Raw genomic sequence first — 21,097 nt, forward strand, 5'->3', positions numbered from 1 at the left:
TGCTGTATACCTGTTTTCTTTCAGCCAGTTATGGGAACAGAATGTTTTGCTTTCGGGTGTGTAGTCTTTCCTGTCTACTGGTCTTCAGCTGTTCCTGTGGGCCTGTGTCCTGAGTCTACCAGGCAGGTCGCTTGGAGCAGAAAAGTTGGTCTTACCTGTGGTCCCACAGCTCAAGTTGCTCGTGGGGGGCTGCTTTTGAGCTCTCGGTGAGGGTGGCAACCAGGAGGGCCTGCATCACCTTTTCTGGGAGCCCCCATGCACCGGGGTCCCAGGTGGCATTAGGTGTTTTCCTCTGGAGTCAGAAATGTGGGCAGAGTGTAGTCTCTTCTGGCTTCCCAGGTGTGTCTGCCCCTCTGAAGGTTTAGCTCTCCCTCCCATGGGATTTGGGTGCAGAGAACTGTTGACTGAGTCCCTTCAGGTCCAGGCAGTGTCTGGACTGTAAGTGTTGTTTTTGTTTTTGAGACAGGGTTTCTCCATGTTCTCTTTGTAGCAGCCCTAGCTGTCCTGGAACTCCTTCTGTGATCTAGACCTGCAACTAACTCAGACATCTGCCTGGCTCTGCTCGCAGAGTGCCGGGATTGAGCATGTGTGCCACCACTTCCTAGCTGGCTCAACTTACCTTGTCCTTAGTCTTGATCTTCTTCATTATTTATTATTCATGTTTTTATTGTTTTTTATGTTTGCTGTAAGCTGCTCTAAGTTCTTTGTGGAATGGAGTATGTTATAAATCTATGAATGATTAATGGGACATAAAGACTAGGCTCTCTCTCTCTCTCTCTCTCTCTCTCTCTCTCTCTCTCTCTCTCTCCTCTTGCTCCTGCTCCAGCTCCTTACTCTCCCTGTTTCCTCTCCCCCACTCTCTAAAATAAAAAATAAAAAAAAAAGACTAGGCTGAAGAATTGGACTTCAAGTTAAAGAGAATGGGAACACACCAAATAGTTTTCAGAAGGATAATTACATATCTAGAATCTAGAACTGTGTATTAAGAATTGTCATCTAGGGCTGGAGAGATGGCTCAGCAGTTAAGAGCACAGGATGTTTACTCTTCCAGAGATCCTGAGTTCAATTCCCAGCCACCACAGGGTGGCTCACAACCATCTGTAATGAGATCTGATGCCCTCTTCTGGTGTGTTTGAAGACAGCTGCAGTGTACTCATATAAATAAAATAAATAAATCTTTTTTTTTTCAAAAAAAGAATTTTCATCTAATAGCAGTATTCATGGCAGTAGAGAAGATAACAACAAAGAAAATTACTAAAATACACCAGAAACAAATAATGAGAAAGTGAACCAGAAGAGGTGACTTTAAAAACAGAAAGATGGCTGGGCAGTGTGGATGCATGACTTTAATTCTAGCCATTAGAGGCAGAGGCAGGCAGATCTTTGTGAGTTAGAGGTCAGCCTGGTCTATGCAGTAACTCCCAAGACAGCCAAAGCTATATAGAGGGGCCCTGTCTCAAAAAACAGAAAACAATCAAATAAATAAGTAAAACAGAAAACTGAAATTTATGAGAATCAATAGGGCCTCTTCAGTCATACCATGCTAAATGTGCCTGCTCTTATCTAATCCTGTAAGCTAAGCAGGGTCAGGCCGAGTTAGTACATGTACAGGAGAACTACCAGGGGAAATTGACAGAATTTATCAGCCATACACAGCAAACATGAAAAGATACCTGCTGATGGGGTCCAGGGATCACCACACAAACCACTCACTCTGGACTCAGTCAAACAAGAATAGTTTATTACACACACACCAAGACTGACCAGTCAGGGGATTAGGGGCACAGCATACATAGATTTGGGAGCTAAGATTCTCAGGGATTGGTTTATAAAGGCAAATGCACAATGAGCTCATGCACAGTTTCAGGGTGGTCCAAGCTAATTTGGCTAGCTAAATAAAATAGTTCTAACTGACCTTTAATCTGATTGGTCCTAAGCGGAGCCTACGGTTGTGGAATTTCCAAGAAAAACAAAGCTCAGAACATAACAGTATATGTGGTCAATCTGACCCTGAAGAAAGAATTTTCTGTGTCAGCATTACAACAACGATATGAAATGGCTGGCAGGCATGAAACAAAAATGGCTACAGTTATGCTAGGGAATCTGGTTCTAACGACTACGAAGTTTGCAACTACAATAAAAGTGTTAAGGGGAACTTGAGTTTACCTCTTTGGATTCTCAGCCTTCATAAAAGAATTTTAAAAGAGACTCACTAGGAAGCTTAAGGTCAACTTTACTAATGCATAAGAGAAAACAACAGGTAAGCAAGTTATAAATCTTGGCAGTCGTTGGGAAGGGTCTGTGGAAGGGAGGGAAAGAGAGAGCCTTGAGTTAGGTCTGCATGCTCTGCAAGGGAGGCCAGCAGCCAGGCACATGGCAGCAAGCAGGTACACAGCAAAGGAGGTAGCTTCAGAGGAGGATTGAGAAGACCCAAAATGCTAGAGAAAAACATGCACAGGCTTTGGTTAGTAGCCCTCCACACACACCCCCAAAAAAGTGACAGAAAAGACGGCTAGACCTTAAAAGATCAGCCTAGTGACAGATCCATGAGTGACCACACTGCAGGTGATAGTCCAAAGAAAAAGCACATCACCTCACTAACAGGAAATTATTCCTCCCAGTGTTTCAGCACATCTTTGAGTGAATAAACCTTCCTGAGGGGTGATGCCTTGGAAAGGGAATTGACAGTTCTGGTGAATTAAGTCTCAAGAGAGGAAACAATGGTATGTCAGGTCTCCACTCAAGCCAGAGCCTGATTCCATGCTTTAGAGGAGGAGGAAATAACTTTCCCTTGATGAGCATCGACAGATCTCTGAGAGTATCCCAGACTGCTGTAACAAACAGGCCCCAAGAGAAAGGAGCTTCCGGAGAAGAGTTTCAGATGAATTACATCTCAGGACATTTGGTTATCTGCTGGAAATATCAAGCAGGCAGTTGAAGTCCTGAGACTATATTTGAATGTGGAAATTTCATTCATATTTTTTTTAAGAATAAGAACTGGCTTGAAGAGAGCTGATAGTTTAAACTGAAAGCATTTGTAAGGCTGTCTAAAGAAAGAGAATACAGAATGCAAGGAAGTTTCCGTAAGGCCTTGGGGGAGGGGTATCCTAGCACTCGGTTTCCTAAGGAAGGAAGTGGAGTCAGCCATCAGGGCCAAAGATGCTTCTGTCTGCGATCATGTGGCCAAAAGCCACTGGCTTCTGGTGATGAACTCCTGATGAGCAGGGGAAAGAAATTACTCTTTGACTCAGGCCGCTCCCTGATCAGGCGCGAGGTTTGGAGTTCCTTGTCTCTTCATGAGCCAGAGAGAAAGGAGAAGAAAAGAGTATGGAAGGAAAGGGAAGAGAGAAAGGGGGGAGGGGCATACCGCATGAAGCTGAAGACGGTTGTGCCACCATTTTCTTGTGGTTCTTAGTTTTTATCTTTTCCCAGGATAATTGGTCACATGACTTCCTAAGAATTTTTACAGTCTATGAGTTCATACTAAGTTTAAGGCAATAGTTCATGTCATAGATTGATAAGATTTAAGGATTACAGCAGAATTGTTTACATGTCTTTCCATTAAGGCTATTACCTGTCTAAATATTCATTATCTGTTACTAGATCCATAAGTTCATAAGTTTAAAGCAATATTTTTATGTCATAAGTTAGCATGGTTTTATCAAGAGATAAATATCTGCCTTGTATCTCATTATTTGGAAGTCTTATATAGATAAAATAGACTTATTTATTTTCTGTTCTTTTACCTACAATAAATTGACCATTCTTAGTTTATGACCTTCAGTTACCAGATAAATGGTCTCACACCTAACCTAAAAGGAATGTTTTCCTTGATTGTAAATTTGTTCCAAACCTGTTTTCTTTTCCTAGTGCAATTAGCCTGTGACATAAGAAGTTTTACAGAGCTCTATTTGCAGCTTTTATTCTATAGGAAGTTTGCGATTGCATATATCAATTTAGGAATTCTATAAAATCATTCTTGGGAATTACTAAATCAATTTGCCTATTCAGTATTACTATGTGAAAGTACATCTTCGTATTGATTCTGCAGGAAATCTGCCCACTAGGGTGGGCTGATGCCCAGGAAACATTAGGCTATGTAATAGTGACAGGAAAGGCAGATCAGCAACAAGAAGCAATCCTGGAATGAAGTCTCTATAGACCCTCACCCATCTCAGAGCTCACCCATCGCAGCCATGCAAAAAGACGGTGGGCCATCTCAAAAAATAAAATAACCTCACTTGCTTACCATAGCCTTTCCTAGGTGGCTTCTGACAGGCTTTAATATTTTGCCTAGGAAACCTAAAATGAAAAAGGAAAGGAAGAAAAGCAGTGAGGAGTCGGGAGGGAACTAAAGGGTAGCATCTCCCTGGGGTCTTTTGACCTATAAACAGACCAGGAATGGCACAGGTCAAAACACTGATGCACACAAGAACTGAGAGATGACCCATGGCCTGTTTCAGTTGGCACAGTTCGTTATTTGTTATTGTTACCTAAGTGAAGGCAAAGTCTCTGAGGAGCTACGGAGCTCTTAGTGGTCGCAACTTCATTGTATCCCACCTTCCTACCTCGTTTTGAAAATGTAGGAAATGCAGAAATCAGTTTGCATACAGAGTATATATCTTCATTTTAAATATGAAGTCTTTGTGAATTAGAAATATAAGAAGGGAAGATAAGTAAATGGTGATCAAATGACTTATCAATTTTATGGAAAAAAAACTGAAAAGCCACTGCCCTTGGGATACCTGCCTGGTTATATTATTTTTCAGAATTAAAATCTTTTCGTAGCATCTATCTCTTTCTTGGGGTTTTACTTCCTTGCTGGTACTCAGCGTTTTCATTTGCTTCAGGTACACTCGTAATGGCTGGAGTGGTTTTGTGAGGCCTGACTGTCAGTAATTATTCTTGTCTATTCCATTTCATGATTGTCTCTTCACACTGAGCTTTGTCTTGTGTTTTGTGTGTGTGTGTGTGTGTGTGTGTGTGTGTGTGTGTGTGTGCTTCATCTCTTTTTTTTTTTATTAACTTGAGTATTTCTTATATACATTTCGAGTGTTATTCCCTTTCCCGGTTTCCGGACAGACATCACCCTCCCCCCTCCCCTTCTTTATGGGTGTTCCCCTCCCCACCCTCCCCCCATTGCCGCCCTCCCCCCAACAATCTAGTTCACTGGGGGTTCAGTCTTAGCAGGACCCAGGGCTTCTCCTTCCACTGGTGCTCTTACTAGGATATTCATTGCTACCTATGAGGTCAGAGTCCAGGGTCAGTCCATGTATAGTCTTTAGGTAGTGGCTTAGTCCCTGGAAGCTCTGGTTGCTTGGCATTGTACATATGGGGTCTCGAGCCCCTTCAAGCTCTTCCAGTTCTTTCTCTGATTCCTTCAACGGGGGTCCTATTCTCAATTCAGTGGTTTGCTGCTGGCATATGCTTCTGTGTTTGCTGTATTCTGGCCGTGTCTCTCGGGAGAGATCTACATCCGGCTCCTGTCGGCCTGCACTTCTTTGCTTCATCCAACTTTGGATGACTGTATATGCATGGGCCACATATGGGGCAGGCTCTGAATGGGTGTTCCTTCTGTGTCTGTTTTGATCTTTGCCTCTCTATTCCCTGCCAAGGGTATTCTTGTTCGCCTTTTAAAGAAGGAATGAAGCATTCACATTTTAATCATCCGTCTTGAGTTTCATTTGTTCTAGGCATCTAGGGTAATTCAAGCATTTGGGCTAATAGCCACTTATCAATGAGTGCATACCATGTGTGTTTTTCTGTGATTGGGTTACCTCACTCAGGATGATATTTTCCAGTTCCGACCATTTGCCTACGAATTTCATAAAGTCATTGTTTTTGATAGCTGAGTAATATTCCATTGTGTAGATGTACCACATTTTCTGTATCCATTCCTCTGTTGAAGGGCATCTGGGTTCTTTCCAGCTTCTGGCTATTATAAATAAGGCTGCTATGAACATAGTGGAGCACGTGTCTTTTTTATATGTTGGGGCTTCTTTTGGGTATATGCCCAAGAGAGGTATAGCTGGATCCTCAGGCAGTTCAATGTCCAATTTTCTGAGGAACCTCCAGACTGATTTCCAGAATGGTTGTACCAGTCTGCAATCCCACCAACAATGGAGGAGTGTTCCTCTTTCTCCGCATCCTCGCCAGCATCTGCTGTCACCTGAGTTTTTGATCTTAGCCATTCTCACTGGTGTGAGGTGAAATCTCAGGGTTGTTTTGATTTGCATTTTTCTTATGACTAAAGATGTTGAACATTTCTTTAGGTGTTTCTCAGCCATTCGGCATTCCTCAGCTGTGAATTCTTTGTTTAGCTCTGAACCCCATTTTTTAATAGGGTTATTTGTCTCCCTGCGGTCTAACTTCTTGAGTTCTTTGTATACTTTGGATATAAGGCCTCTATCTGTTGTAGGATTGGTAAAGATCTTTTCCCAATCTGTTGGTTGCTATTTTGTCCTAACCACAGTGTCCTTTGCCTTACAGAAGCTTTGCAGTTTTATGAGGTCCCATTTGTTGATTCTTGATCTTAGAGCATAAGCCATTGGTGTTTTGTTCAGGAAATTTTTTCCAGTGCCCATGTGTTCGAGATGCTGCTCTAGTTTTTCTTCTATTAGTTTGAGTGTATCTGGTTTGATGTGGAGGTCCTTGATCCACTTGGACTTAAGCTTTGTACAGGGTGATAAGCATGGATCGATCTGCATTCTTCTACATGTTGACCTCCAGTTGAACCAGCACCATTTGCTGAAAAGGCTATCTTTTTTCCATTGGATGGCTTTGGCTCCTTTGTCAAAAATCAAGTGCCCATAGGTGTGTGGGTTCATTTCTGGGTCCTCAATTCTGTTCCATTGGTCTATCTGTCTGTCTCTGTACCAATACCATGCAGTTTTTATCACTATTGCTCTGTAATACTGCTTGAGTTCAGGGATAGTGATTCCCCCTGAAGTCCTTTTATTGTTGAGGATATTTTTAGCTATCCTGGGTTTTTTGTTATTCCAGATGAATTTGCAAATTGTTCTGTCTAACTCTCTGAAGAATTGGATTGGTATTTTGATGGGGATTGCATTGAATCTGTAGATCGCTTTTGGTAAAATGGCCATTTTTACTATATTAATCCTGCCAATCCATGAGCATGGGAGATCTTTCCATCTTCTGGGGACTTCTTCAATTTCTTTCTTCAGAGTCTTGAAGTTCTTATTGTACAGATCTTTTACTTGCTTGGTTAAAGTCACACCGAGGTACTTTATATTATTTGGGACTATTATGAAGGGTGTCATTTCCCTAATTTCTTTCTGGGCTTGTTTCTCTTTTGTGTAGAGGAAGGCTACTGATTTATTTGAGTTAATTTTATACCCAGCCACTTTGCTGAAGTTATCAGCTTTAGTAGTTCTCTGGTGGAACTTTTGGGATCACTTAAATATACTATCATATCATCTGCAAATAGTGATATTTTGACTTCTTCTTTTCCAATCTGTATCCCCTTGATCTCCTTTTGTTGTCTGATTGCTCTGGCTAGAACTTCAAGAACTATATTGAGTAAGTAGGGAGAGAGTGGGCAGCCTTGTCTAGTCCCTGATTTTAGTGGGATTGCTTCAAGTTTCTCTCCATTTAGTTTAATGTTAGCAACTGGTTTGCTGTATATGGCTTTTACTATGTTTAGGTATGGGCCTTGAATTCCTATTCTTTCCACGACTTTTATCATGAAGGGGTGCTGAATTTTGTCAAATGCTTTCTCAGCATCTAATGAAATGATCATGTGGTTTTGTTCTTTCAGTTTGTTTATATAATGGATCACGTTGATGGTTTTCCGTATATTAAACCATCCCTGCATGCCTGGGATGAAGCCTACTTGATCATGGTGGATGATTGTTTTGATGTGCTCTTGGATTCGGTTTGCCAGAATTTTATTGAGTATTTTTGCGTCATATTCATAAGGGAAATTGGTCTGAAGTTCTCTTTCTTTGTTGGGTCTTTGTGTGGTTTAGGTATAAGAGTAATTGTGGCTTCATAGAAGGAATTCAGTAGTGCTCCATCTGTTTCAATTTTGTGGAATAGTTTGGATAGTATTGGTATGAGGTCTTCTATGAAGGTCTGATAGAATTCTGCACTAAACCCGTCTGGACCTGGGCTCTTTTTGGTTGGGAGACCTTTAATGACTGCTTCTATTTCCTTAGGAGTTATGGGGTTGTTTAACTGGTTTATCTGTTCCTGATTTAACTTTGGTACCTGGTATCTGTCTAGGAAATTGTCCATTTCCTGCAGATTTTCAAGTTTTGTTGAATATAGGCTTTTATAGTATGATCTGATGATTCTTTGAATTTCCTCTGAATCTGTAGTTATGTCTCCCATTTCATTTCTGATTTTGCTAATTTGGATACACTCTCTGTGTCCTCTCATTAGTCTGGCTAAGGGTTTATCTATCTTGTTGATTTTCTCAAAGAACCAACTTTTGGTTCTGTTGATTCTTTCTATGGCCCTTTTTGTTTCTACTTGGTTGATTTCAGCTCTGAGTTTGATTATTTCCTGCCTTCTACTCCTCCTGGGTGTATTTGCTTCTTTTTGTTCTAGAGCTTTTAGGTGTGCTGTCAAGCTGCTGACATATGCTCTTTCCTGTTTCTTTCTACAGGCACTCAGCGCTATGAGTTTTCCTCTTAGCACAGCTTTCATTGTGTCCCATATGTTTGGGTATGTTGTACCATCATTTTCATTAAATTCTAAAAGGTCTTTAATTTCTTTCTTTATTTCTTCCTTGACCAGGTTATCATTGAGTAGAGCATTGTTCAATTTCCACGTATATGTGGACATTCTTCCCTTATTGTTATTGAAGACCAGTTTTAGGCCACGGTGGTTCGATAGCACGCATGGGATTATTTCTATATTTCTGTACCTGTTGAGGCCCGTTTTTTGACCAATTATATGGTCAATTTTGGAGAAAGTACCACGAGGAGCTGAGAAGAAGGTATATCCTTTTGCTTTAGGGTAGAATGTTCTATAAATATCTGTTAAGTCCATTTGGCTCATGACTTCTCTTAGTCTGTCTACGTCTCTGTTTAATTTCTGTTTCCATGATCTGTCCATTGATGAGAGTAGGGTGTTGAAGTCTCCTACTATTATTGTGTGAGGTATAATGTGTGTTTTGAGCTTTGGTAAGGTTTCTTTTAAGTATGTAGGTGCCCTTGTATTTGGGGCATAGATATTTAGGATTGAGAGCTCATCTTGATGGATTTTTCCTTTGATGAATATGAAGTGTCTTTCCTTATCTTTTTTGATGAATTTAATTGAAAATTGATTTTATTTGATATTTGAATGGCTACTCCAGCTTGCTTCTTCTGACCATTTGCTTGGAAAGTTGTTTTCCAACCTTTCACTCTGAGGTAGTGTCTATCTTTGTCACTGAGGTGTGCTTCCTGTAGGCGGCAGAATGCAGGGTCCTCGTTGCATATCCAGTTTGTTAATCTATGTCTTTTTATTGGGGAGTTGAGGCCATTGATGTTGAGAGATATTAAGGAATAGTGATTATTGCTTTCTGTTATATTCATATTTGGATGTGAGGTTATGTTTGTGTGCTTTTCTTCTCTTTGTTTTGTGCCAAGACGATTAGTTTCTTGCTTCTTCTAGGGTGTAGCTTGCCTCCTTATGTTGGGCTTTACCATTTATTATCCTTTGTAGTGCTGGATTTGTAGAAAGATATTGTGTAAATTTGGTTTTCTCATGGAATATCTTGGTTTTTCCATCTATGTTAATTGAGAGTTTTGCAGGATACAGTAACCTGGGCTGGCATTTGTGTTCTCTTAGGGTCTGTATGACATCTGTCCAGAATCTTCTGGCTTTCATAGTCTCTGGCGAAAAGTCTGGTGTGATTCTGATAGGTCTTCCTTTATATGTTACTTGACCTTTTCCCCGTTCTGCTTTTAATATTCTTTCTTTATTTTGTGTGTTTGGTGTTTTGACTATTATGTGACGGGAGGTGTTTCTTTTCTGGTCCAATCTATTTGGAGTTCTGTTGGCTTCTTGTATGCCTATGGGTATCTCTTTTTTTAGGTTAGGGAAGTTTTCTTCTATGATTTTGTTGAAGATATTTACTGGTCCTTTGAGCTGGGAGTCTTCACTCTCTTCTATACCTATTATCCTTAGGTTTGATCTTCTCATTGAGTCCTGGATTTCCTGCATGTTTTGGCTCAGTAGCTTTTTCTGCTTTACATTATCTTTGACAGTTGAGTCAATGATTTCTATGGAATCTTCTGCTCCTGAGATTCTCTCTTCCATCTCTTGTGTTCTGTTGGTGAAGCTCGTATCTACAGCTCCTTGTCTCTTCTTTTGGTTTTCTATATCCAGGGTTTCCATGTGTTCTTTCTTGATTGCTTCTATTTCCATTTTTCATTCCTTCAACTGTTTGATTGTGTTTTCCTGGAATTCTTTCAGGGATTTTTGTGACTCTTCTCTATGGGCTTCTACTTGTTTATTTATGATTTCCTGGAATTCTTTCAGGGATTTTTGTGACTCCTCTCTATGGGCTTCTACTTGTTTATTTATGATTTCCCGTAATTCTTTCAGGGATTTTTGCGATTCCTCTCTGTAGGCTTCTACTTGTTCTCTAAGGGAGTTCGTCATGTCTTTCTTGAAGTCCTCCAGCATCCTGATCAAATATGATTTTTAAACTAGATCTTGCTTTTCTGGTGTGTTTGGATATTCCGTGTTTGCTTTGGTGGGAGAATTGGGCTCCGATGATGCCATGTAGTCTTGGTTTCTGTTGCTTGGGTTCCTGCGCTTGCCTCTCGCCATCAGATTGTCTCTAGTGTTACTTTGTTCTGCTATTTCTGACAGTGGCTAGACTGTCCTATAAGCCTGTGTGTCAGGAGTGCTGTAGACCTGTTTTCCTGTTTTCTTTCAGCCAGTTATGGGGACAGAGTGTTCTGCTTTCGGGCGTGTAGTTTTTCCTATCTACAGGCCTTCAGCTGTTCCTGTGGGCCTGTGTCTGGTGTTCACCAGGCAGGTCACTTGCAGCAGAAAAGTTGGTCTTACCTGTGGTTCCGAGGCTCAAGTTTGCTTGTGGGGTGCTGCCTACGAGCTCTCTGCGGCGGCAGCAACCAGGAAGATCTGCGCCACCCTTTCCTGGAGCCTCCGTGCACCAGGGTTCCAGATGGCGTTTGGTGTTTTCCTCTGGCGTCAGAGATGTGTGCAGAGTGCAGTCTCTTCTGGTTTCCCAGGCGTGCCTGCCTCTCTGTAGGTTTAGCTCTCCCTCCCATGGGATTTGGGTGCAGAGAACTGTTTATCCGGTCTGTCCCTTCAGGTTCCGGCGGTGTCTCAGGTGCAGGGGTCCTGCCGCTCCTTGGCCCTCCCCCACGGGAACCCAGAGGCCATATGCAGTTTCCTCTTGGGCCAGGGACGTGGGCAGGGGTGAGCAGTGTTGGTGGTCTCTTCCGCTCTGCAGCCTCAGGAGTGCCCACCTGACCAGGCGGTGAGGTCTCTCTCCCACGGGGTTTGGGAGCAGAGAGCTGCTGCGGGCCAGGATCCGCGGGTTTGGGACTCCCGGTAAACACAGGAAGTGCCCGGTCCTAGAGGAATTTTGCCTCTGTGTGTCCTGAGTTCACCAGGCAGGTCACTTGCAGCAGAAAAGTTGACCTTACCTGTGGTCCCGAGGCTCAAGTTTGCTCATGGGGTGCTGCCTACGAGCTCTCTGAGGTGGCAGCAACCAGGAAGATCTCTTGTCTTGGTTTTTATCTACTTCTCCCTGGACAGTTTTGGGCTTGTTGCAAAGCAGAGGTGACATTTCTCAGCAGCCCTCCTCAACCCCAAGCAGCCCTCCCCTGACCATGCACTGTCACCTTTCTCCAACCCATGTGGCTCTGTGTCTGTGAGACCTGGGAGCTGAGGATCTGAAAGAACCGGGCAGGCAGACTACGGCCCAGTACTGCAGGCAGCCTTTCCTCAGTGTCAGTGCACGTTTATACACGGATGTAACACAGACTGCAATGAGCCAAGGAAGGTCGTTTGGTTCAGGAAAACATGGAAATAACCATCAGAAACCCATACTAAATACCAACAGAGCAGCCCTTTCCAGAACTTTCTCAGGACAGACAAACTAAGCACAATGGTGGCACATGCTCTAGAGAGCATCTGAGAAAGCACGACAGCAAGGCAGAGGCCGGATCCAGATTCAGGGTACACTGAGCACATCAGGTTCTAAGCTGTGTTCTGACATCCGACAGGAATAAATGTCTTATAAGTTAAATGTAGATGTTGGTCCCAGGATGCACGAAATCATGTCCAAGAACAGCTCAGGGATCAAAGTGCACCTGAGGTAAAAGGCCTCCGCTTTCATTCCTGGAGCCTCCCTCAGCTCCCCAAGGCATTGTTTACCATGTGTCATTCTCTTGACTGTGCTCCAGTATGTGCCAGTGAGAAAATTCGGGGCACCAGTTTGTTGCTGCCAGTCTGAAGTGTGTGTAGTTCCTTAAGGCCAAGGCCAGGATCAGAGTTCATGCTTTCCAACACACCTCCATTGGTTATGTGTGTCTAGGAGAGACATCTTGTTATGTTCTCCATTGGCCTCTGCTGATTCATCCTGGCTGAGAACCGGCCTATTTTTATCTCAAAGGCTAACAGTCCTGGTCTTCTTTTCACTTCTCCAGTGATTGGAGACAGTTGGATCATGGTGGACTTTTAGTTTTCTGGCTTCCCAGCACCCAGTTTGGCTTCTATGAGTCAAAAATAAAATTCTGGGTATCATCCCACAGCTCACAAAGTCCCTAAAACCCTAGTACCATCTTGTGTTGTTTGACCTATCCAATGTGCAAGGGGCTGGGAGTAGCTGCTTCTACTGGAAAAAAATAAAGAGAAGTGCATTGTTTCATTTGAATCTGTAACTAGAGGTTTGGTCATCTATCAGAGAGGTCATCACTTTCTATATGTCCTCATAGGAACCATCAGAGACTGAGAATGCAAAAGATTTGTTTGGTGGTCGTCTCACCTCTGACATGATTGCTGAACGACAAGGACACTCAAACTTTGTCCAAATGCAAGAGCTAAACTGGACCTCCTCATCCATCAGGTATGTCCACTTCCTTATGGGCATGTGTCATTGTAACATCGTGTGTGGTTGTGTGCAGGTGCCATTGTAACAACAAATATAGTTATTAACAATTTTTTATTTCCTTTCTGAACATACCCAATAATTGTGCCCCTTAAAATGATGCAATAATTCTTATTGTCAGGAGCTATGGTTAAAAAGGTACCAAGAGGTTTTGTTTTTCACCTGGTTTTGTTTCTCCCGTTTCCTTTACAGCCAGTCATATTAGATTTACTACTTACATTTGGTGTGTTACTGTTGTTCTGTTAAGGAACAGCAAATGTGTAATTACAACTTAAGAAAATCATGAACATCACAGATAGTATAAAAAAAAGCTGTTTACACTTTTAATTGCACCTCACTGTAATGGGGCTCTTAGACGCATGATAGGACATGAATGTGTCAATCTCCGGAACCTCTCCAATGACCCCACAGGGCCATTACTGTTCGCAGTAGAGTTGAAACCAGTGCTGTGAAGGATTTTCCAGAGCTCAGAAAAGTCTGGTGTCAAAGCCCTCTCCTCTCTCTCCCTTCTGTCCACTCCTTTCACTTCTTGTCATTTTGGAAACAGCCTACTTCACATGTGCCCATGGAAGCTTAGGACCTGCTTGTTTTATGAATTACTGTATCCAGTCTTGTGTGAGTTCATGAACTTGTGTGTCAATTTGTAAATAAATCGGAGCTGGTTGTTGTGTAAGTGTCCCCTACAGTGATTGTTTAATGGTGATAGATACGGGTTGCTTTATTTTTAAGCGATTGGATTCTGTCATTTTCTTCATACCTGTGCAACAGAGCAAATGTTTAGCTGAACATTCATCTCCTGCACTTGACATTTTATGTAATTTGGCTTTGGGAGTCATACGTAGTGGAACTCACTTTGCCCCATTGGAATAATGACTATTGGCTTCGTATTTCAGGACTGTGGATCTGATTCCTGTTGACCACTTCAGGAATGTGAGCAATGTGAATCTCCAGAACAACAACCTCACGTCATTCAGTGGCCTCATCTACCTGCCCAACGTGAAGGCACGTGGCTGCCGAGCCATATTTGCCCTCAAAGACTTCAGCACAAGTTTTAATCTTCATTTACATTAAACTGTATTCCTTATTAAGGTGTCGAAATTATTCCCTAAATTGTATTTTATTTTGTTTTTCACTGATCAAGAAAATCTTAGTCTTGCCTTCCAAATTTTTTAGTCAATCTATCTTATGTCCTTTACTTACATGCAGATCTTACTCTTCAGTAGGAGACCGGGTGAGAGACACTGTCTCTAGTGAGCAGATATGAAACGAAATTGAGAATGAGGTGGTTTTGAAAGCACTCTCATTGCCTCAACTCAACAATGAAAGGCATCTAAGCACAGAAATGAGCAACTTGCTAAGTAATTATTTCATCTCTCTCAGGCCTAGACAAACTAGGAGTGCAGATTGAGAACACTGCGAAGCTGGCTAATGACTTGCATATTTTATTTGTTGTGATTCTCCAACATGTACGATCATTAAAAACACATTTGAAGATAAATTTAAACACTTTGGGATAATTTTATATTTCACAATAAAATATTATTGCTATGTTCTTTATCCCCTGTACTAGTCATACCATTTGAATAGTTCATAGGATTAATGAGATGTTCTTTCTGTAGGTCTTATGCCTCAACTATAATCACATTGAATCAATCATGCCTAGACTAAAGCCTCAGACTCACTTAAGCAGCAGACAGATGCTCTACCAGAAAGTGCCCTCAAGTGGCTATGGACAGCAAGGAAGCTCAAAACTAAATAGGTACTTTAAAAAAATCTTTTATTTTTCACACTTAAAAACAACTAGAGAAGTAACACATAGCAGTGCACATATTTGGCTGATCTTAAGAATTATTTTATTTGGGGCTGGGGATTTAGCTCAGTGGTAGAGCGCTTACCTAGGAAGCGCAAGGCCCTGGGTTCGGTCCCCAGCTCCGAAAAAAAGAACCAAAAAAAAAAAAAAAAGAATTATTTTATTTAACAAACAGTGTGCTGAAATTAAATGTCACAAATAAAAATATAAACTATGTCTTTGTTATTATTTCTCACCCAATTTTTTGTTTTTCATTCATTTATTATTTTATGTGCGTACACTGTTGCTTTCTTCAGTCAAGCACACCAGAAGAGGGCATTGGATCCCATTAACAATGGTTGTGAGCCACTATGTGGTTACTGGGATTTGAACTCAAGACTCTGGAAGAGCAATCAGTGCTCTTAACCACTGAGCCATCTCTCTAGCCCTCTCCACCCAGTTCTTATATTAATTGGAAAGATATAGTTTGTGAAGAGGAAGACATATCTATCCTGCCTTCCTATACATTTATAAAAGAAAGGATGGCTAGATGGACAGACAAAGATGTGTGTGTGCATCACTAAGTCAAAATATGTTCATGTTCATATTCTCAATGAAGAGCATTTCTGTTACCGTCTTTATTGAGGTCCAGTTTGTATGCAACGAAGTTACGAAATTCAGTGTAATATGTGATGATTTTTGACCATGGAATTCAGTCCTATACCTCTGTCTTAGGCCTCACTAGTCACAGTGTGGAGTGCCTGGCCCCTCGAGCCACCCCACTTTTCTTTGCAATCCCCTTCCCCACATCCAGGTCTTTGGCAATAGCCACAGACCTGCTTTCTTTCCCTACAGTTTTGCCTCCTTCTAGAGTGGTGTAAGATTGGAATTACATAGTCAGTGCTCTTTTGCACTTTCATTAGCATTTATTAATTGTATAAAATAGTGGATTTCATCATGGCATTCCATGTGTGTGTAACCCACTCTTGTTCTCTTCAGTCCCCTGTTCCCTCTCCCGTGGTTGCTCTCCGTCTGCCTCCGAGTTCCTACTTTCATTTTAAGTCTGGCTGCTTTCACTTATTTTCTGAGGCCCATCCCTCGTCACAAGGGCCAGTCATGAGTTCACTGCGCCGCTGTGACTGTTTCAATACATAGAATGTGAGAAGGAAGCCACCTAACTTATTTCCCTTTTTTAAATATCACTTTGGATATTCAGAGCTCTTTGAATTCTTTGTAAAATTTAAAGCAGTTTATTTTCTCTCAATGAGTTTTTCTCTATCTCAATGATAGAGATTGTATTGAATCTATTCATGGATTTGAAAGAATTGACATCTTAATATTCAGAGTTCTAATCCACAAACACAAAATAATTTTTGCTGACACCTCTGTTGGTTTCATTCAGTTATGTGTAGCTAACTATATATAAAATTTGTGCCCTTTTTTGGACTTTATTCTAAAGTGTTCTGAAATTACTTTTTCTTGCACTGACATAAAAAGTGGAAGAATTGTTTTCTTAATTTTATGTTTTATTACTGGTACTGTAATTTCAGACCACATTTATTATTTTATCTTGTGACTTTGATGAATTAATTTATTAGCAAGATTATTTCTTTAGTAGATCAGTCATAATTTAATACACTTGAGCATACATCCTCTTAGAGTCAAGGTAGCTGCTCTCATCTCCTCATGGAATACAGCATTTTCCTTTTCTTGCTGATTCACTTTTCACTGTGACCTTTGATACTTTATCCCATATAAGCATTTCTAAGAGATAAAGTTGTTGTTGTTTTGATGATGATGATGATGAAGAAGAAAGTACTACTCAAAAGCTCATGTACATTTTTATCTTACTTTTACTTTATAGTAAATACACCTCAGGCTGCCTTCTATGACAAGATTGCTTTTAAATCAAGTTTATGACTTCCGACTTACCTGTGTGTTTCAGAGACTCAGTAAGCAGCGAGAACTTGCCCCCAATAATGCAGAGTTTAGAGGTTCTTCATCTGGGATACAATGGAATTTGTAACTTAGTCCAGCTGCAACTTAACAGACTAAGAAACTTAAAGCTCCTCTTTCTACAGGGTGAGTAGACGTGCTGCTCCTATAAGTGGCTGGGTTGTCACCTCGCTTTGAGAAGTTGGCGTAAGCATCATTGATTATTGGCAACAAAAATTTAATAATCACAAGGTTTTCTTTAGTTGTAGATTATTAAATAACTTTTTAAAGAGTAACTGATTTTACACACTCATTGTACCTGGTAGCATTATGTAAGGACATTTTCATACATGTATATTATGTTGGGTGTACTCTCTATGTCCCTTGACTCCTCCTCCTGTCCCCATTAGTCAATCCCTTTGTTCTCTTCACTTCACTTCCACATATGACTACCTTAATTTGCTTAATGTGATTATCTTCATTAGCATGTGTTTCTTGCAATGAATATAATCTCGTTCTTCTTTATGACTGAGAAATTCATTGTATGTTAACCCATCACATTTTCTTAGCCATTTCTCTGCTCTTAGACACCTTGGGGGTAGGAAAGAAAAAGTAATTGAGGTTCAATGTGGCTAAATAATGTACCCAAGTTTGCACTGGGGTGTAATGGTAATCAGTTCATCTAAAGCATATGCGTTTTTGATCCAAGATAATATATATCAATCACATATTAACATATTATTGTTATATATTATATACTATATGTTAATATAATAATATATTAATATATATACTAATAATGTCCTGGCCCACAGTGGAATTAATAGAAGCGGTAGGTCTAAAAGGAGGAATTATGAGGACTAAGAAACAAGATAGAGCAAATGGAGAGGGAAATTAGTCAAAGATTATTTTGTAACTAAGTTAAGAGATTGACAAGAATGATTACTAAGGTTAGATAAAGTCATTGCTCACTGGAGGTTAGGGAAAGATCAGCTTGTGGTATAGTTGAGACATAAAAATAAGTGTGGTTTTTAGCTTTAAAATCATTTGGCGAATATCTAGATGACGGTGGGTAGATAAACTTTAATTCTGGAAGTTGAGGCTCACACAGCATGTCATAACTCTTAGGAAACGAGATCAGTCAGGTAGAAGGGCTGGACAACCTCATCGTCCTCCAGGAGCTGGTTGTCGACCATAACCGCATCCGGGCATTCAGTGACACTGCGTTTGCCAAGCCAAGTTCCCTGCTGACTCTTCATCTGGAGGAAAACAGGCTCCGAGAGCTGAGCAAACTGCAGTCTTTGATCAAACTGGAGAAACTCTTCCTAGGCTATAACAAAATCCAGGTAATGTTATTTGGGAGGGCTGTCGTTTTGAGGTCTGCATGTTTGAAATCCTATGATCTGAACATAAAGCCCCCAGATACACCAATTAGAGCAGTCCATTTATGAGTTCTCTAGCTCTACGCCTGGGACGTGCCCTCCTGTGATAGACATGTCACAAGTATACCTCTCCTGAGGAAATGTACAGTATGAGAGTTGATACAACCTGACAGAGCTTGTGTTTGTGTCAGCATTTTGGTTAATGTTGCTCCTGCTCTCCATACTTCTAAGGCAGCTTCAGGACAAACTAACCTGTACACTCCCCCCACAAGAACAAGTCCTGTGTTCATCTTGTCTGTGTAGCACAAGGTGCATGGTAGACACTAAACACTTGACAAATATATGTCTGAGGCTCTGTTTGCTACAGTTCGTAAAGCCTTTTCTGGGACAATATGAGGTTTCTTTCCATGGTTAGAAGGAAATCATGCTTTTAACATAGCAAGTAGGAAATATCTTAGTGTGAAAAATAGCATATACCTGCTTAATTCAAATTCAAACACCAATCTGAGGAAAGCCAGCCTGAATTGGTAGTGATCTTACCAAAACTTTATTCAGAAAAAAATAAAAGTTTGGAAAATTGGTGTTCTATGGGAAATATTTCTGGCAACAGCAAGTGATCTTAACAAGCAAGATTCAGAGCTGGGAAGCAGGTCCATGGTAGGGTACATGGCCAGAATGCCCAAAGACCAAGCTTATACAAGCTCAGTAAAAACAAACAGGACCTCCACACAACCATAGTGACCTCATCTTGCATCAGGTTTTGCTTCTCAGTCCAGTAATTAATACCTGAGACCTTGGACATTCTATTGGTTTCATGGTTTTCTTCCCACACCACATAGGCTGTCTAACTCAGAATGAAAGATGCAGTCTCCAAAGAAGATTTTGTAGACCAGTCTCAGAGCAGGGGATGTTTCATAGTTTATACTTAAGCTTCTGTGCCAGAGTAAGGACCCTCCTAGAAAATGTCATTGCTGTCTGCCAGGACACCCAGTTAGCAGCATACTTAAAGGAGCTTAGAGCAGATAACCAGCTTTCCCCAGGATGTCCTTGCTCACCTGTTGACACTCTGTTTCTCAAAAGAGGTGGAGGAGAGAGTAGGTCAGCTCAGTGTGACAGCCCCTCTTCAGCCACGTGAGCAGAGTCGTGCTTAGTGGGATTCACTATCAAAACTTAATACAGCTATAGAGTAACCTGTGTGACAAACCAGAAGATTATCATGCATTCAGTGGATTACTTTAGCCTTTTATTTTTATCATTGAAATGGTATTCTCCATTGAGTTTAGGTGGATTGTTTCACATATGAACTTACACTTATGATTGATGTTATTGTATGTTAGTGTGGCCATATGCAGTTAACTGGAGGGAAAAATCGACTCTGGGGAGTGAGCCTATGTTGGAAACTTAGTTGAATTCTTCTAAAATCCTTTTTTTCAAAACCTGGCTATCCAAAGTTTCTTTGAGGGAGAGATTTTTGTTCTCTGGATTAATACCAACTTAGGCAGTCTGATGTCAGGATGATTTCTAGAAGTGAACACTAAGAATACAATCTCTGGGTTAGCCAAGAATGATAGGACAAGAGAAAGCCCTGTTAGAGACTCGGTCTCTCACTGACTTGCAGGCATGGTGAGGAGCTTTTGACTCCCCCAATATGCCCAGCAATGTCAACTGAGAAAAATGTTACCATGCTTCTAAGAATCATCACAACACAAATGAAGACCTCAGCTTCACGGTCCCATTTGATCCCTGTGGCTAGGTGATCCTTCTGTCTGGCATCCAGATTCTCCATGTACTTTTAAACATCTGAACATGCAATGAAGGCAAAACACATACTCCTTAAGGAGAAGTAAATCTATTTGAACTTAGCAAAGCTACAACATTGCAAACTTACACTGACGTCACGGGATGGTAATAAACAGTCCTGTGCAGTGTGAAGGGCAAGCATTTAACCAGAGAAAGTTTTATCTGACTTTCACAGATAGTGGATCAGAATATAGCGAATCTTGCATGTTCTTCTCTTATTGAGGTCATCATCTAAGCCCTAGGATAGCTCAAAACTCTTCCTAGAAACGTTTACACTTACCTCGCAAGTTCTGCTCATTTCCCATGTTGCAGTGTTATCTTTGTGGGCCAGGTATTAGGAGTCTAGTCCTCACTCACGTTCACATCAGAGGATTCAATTGTGAGCTACCTGAAATCTACACCTTGCATAAAACGACTTCAGAGACGTAAGCTAACCAAATATAATTCATTACCTTTTACATAGGATATCACAGAACTGGAAAAACTTGATGTTATTCCTTCTCTCAGAGAGCTTACTGTCTATGGCAATCCAGTGAGTATTTATTTACCTTTATAACTTAGTAATTTTCCAATAGTCATATGCAATTAACCTTATATGATATGAGAAAGTGATTCGATCTTTCTATTTCTATATACATACCTAGCTGACCCAGCACCATTTTTGGCTTAGTGTTGTCTCCACATAACTGTACTGCAAACAAGCTCTGCCAAAAGTGAGCGTGTGTGTTTCCCGTTCTGCACTGCACCCTTTGGCTTACCTGCCCATTGCTGTGCCAATGATGTTACAGTATGTTAATGTCTAACGCTTTATATTTTCCTAATTCTTATCCCCCTCTTCCTCCTTCGATCCTTCACTTGCTTTACTGTCTTTGTTATTCTTCACATATCACACTTTCCTTTGAATTCTAGGAGGCAAATTAAGTTGAAGAATCTTGTTGATGTTTTAATTAGAATGTACTTATTTTAAGTTAACTTGGAGACATTTATCACTTTGCTTATTGGAGTCTTGCCCACTTAACATGTAAACACACTGAAAGACATGGCAAAGGAGAAATGGCCTTCTGGTCAGTGTGCTAGTGTTAGGAAAGTCCAGCA

The 21,097-nt window shown here is 41.0% G+C and overlaps 1 protein-coding gene and 1 long non-coding RNA gene across 24 annotated transcripts in view; one reads left to right on the top strand and one right to left on the bottom strand.

Moving 5' to 3' along the window:
* Window positions 1-21,097, top strand: part of Lrrc9 (leucine rich repeat containing 9) — an 88,748-nt gene that overhangs the window by 59,004 nt on the left and 8,647 nt on the right. For 11 of the 23 annotated variants that reach the window (XM_087552730.1, XM_087552720.1, XM_087552726.1 and 8 more), the window contains exons 24-29: window positions 12,924-13,054; window positions 13,990-14,185; window positions 14,716-14,855; window positions 16,831-16,967; window positions 17,949-18,166; window positions 20,466-20,534. Coding sequence is in view for 11 of the 23 variants with exons in the window: in XM_087552717.1 (XP_087408843.1) it covers window positions 12,924-13,054; window positions 13,990-14,167 (309 nt within the window). In the remaining 12 variants the exon portion in view is untranslated. 23 annotated transcript variants of the gene reach the window in all.
* The window catches only part of LOC102549502 (uncharacterized), a 79,777-nt gene continuing 77,937 nt past the window's right edge, over window positions 19,258-21,097 (bottom strand). The window contains exon 4 of the long non-coding RNA XR_015623116.1: window positions 19,258-19,393. This is a non-coding gene — a long non-coding RNA (uncharacterized LOC102549502). The remainder of the gene's footprint in view (window positions 19,394-21,097) is intronic.

Source organism: Rattus norvegicus, chromosome 6 (assembly GCF_021556685.1).
Source record: "Rattus norvegicus strain SHRSP/BbbUtx chromosome 6, alternate assembly SHRSP_T2T, whole genome shotgun sequence".
In the NCBI taxonomy this organism is placed as follows: domain Eukaryota; kingdom Metazoa; phylum Chordata; class Mammalia; order Rodentia; family Muridae; genus Rattus; species Rattus norvegicus.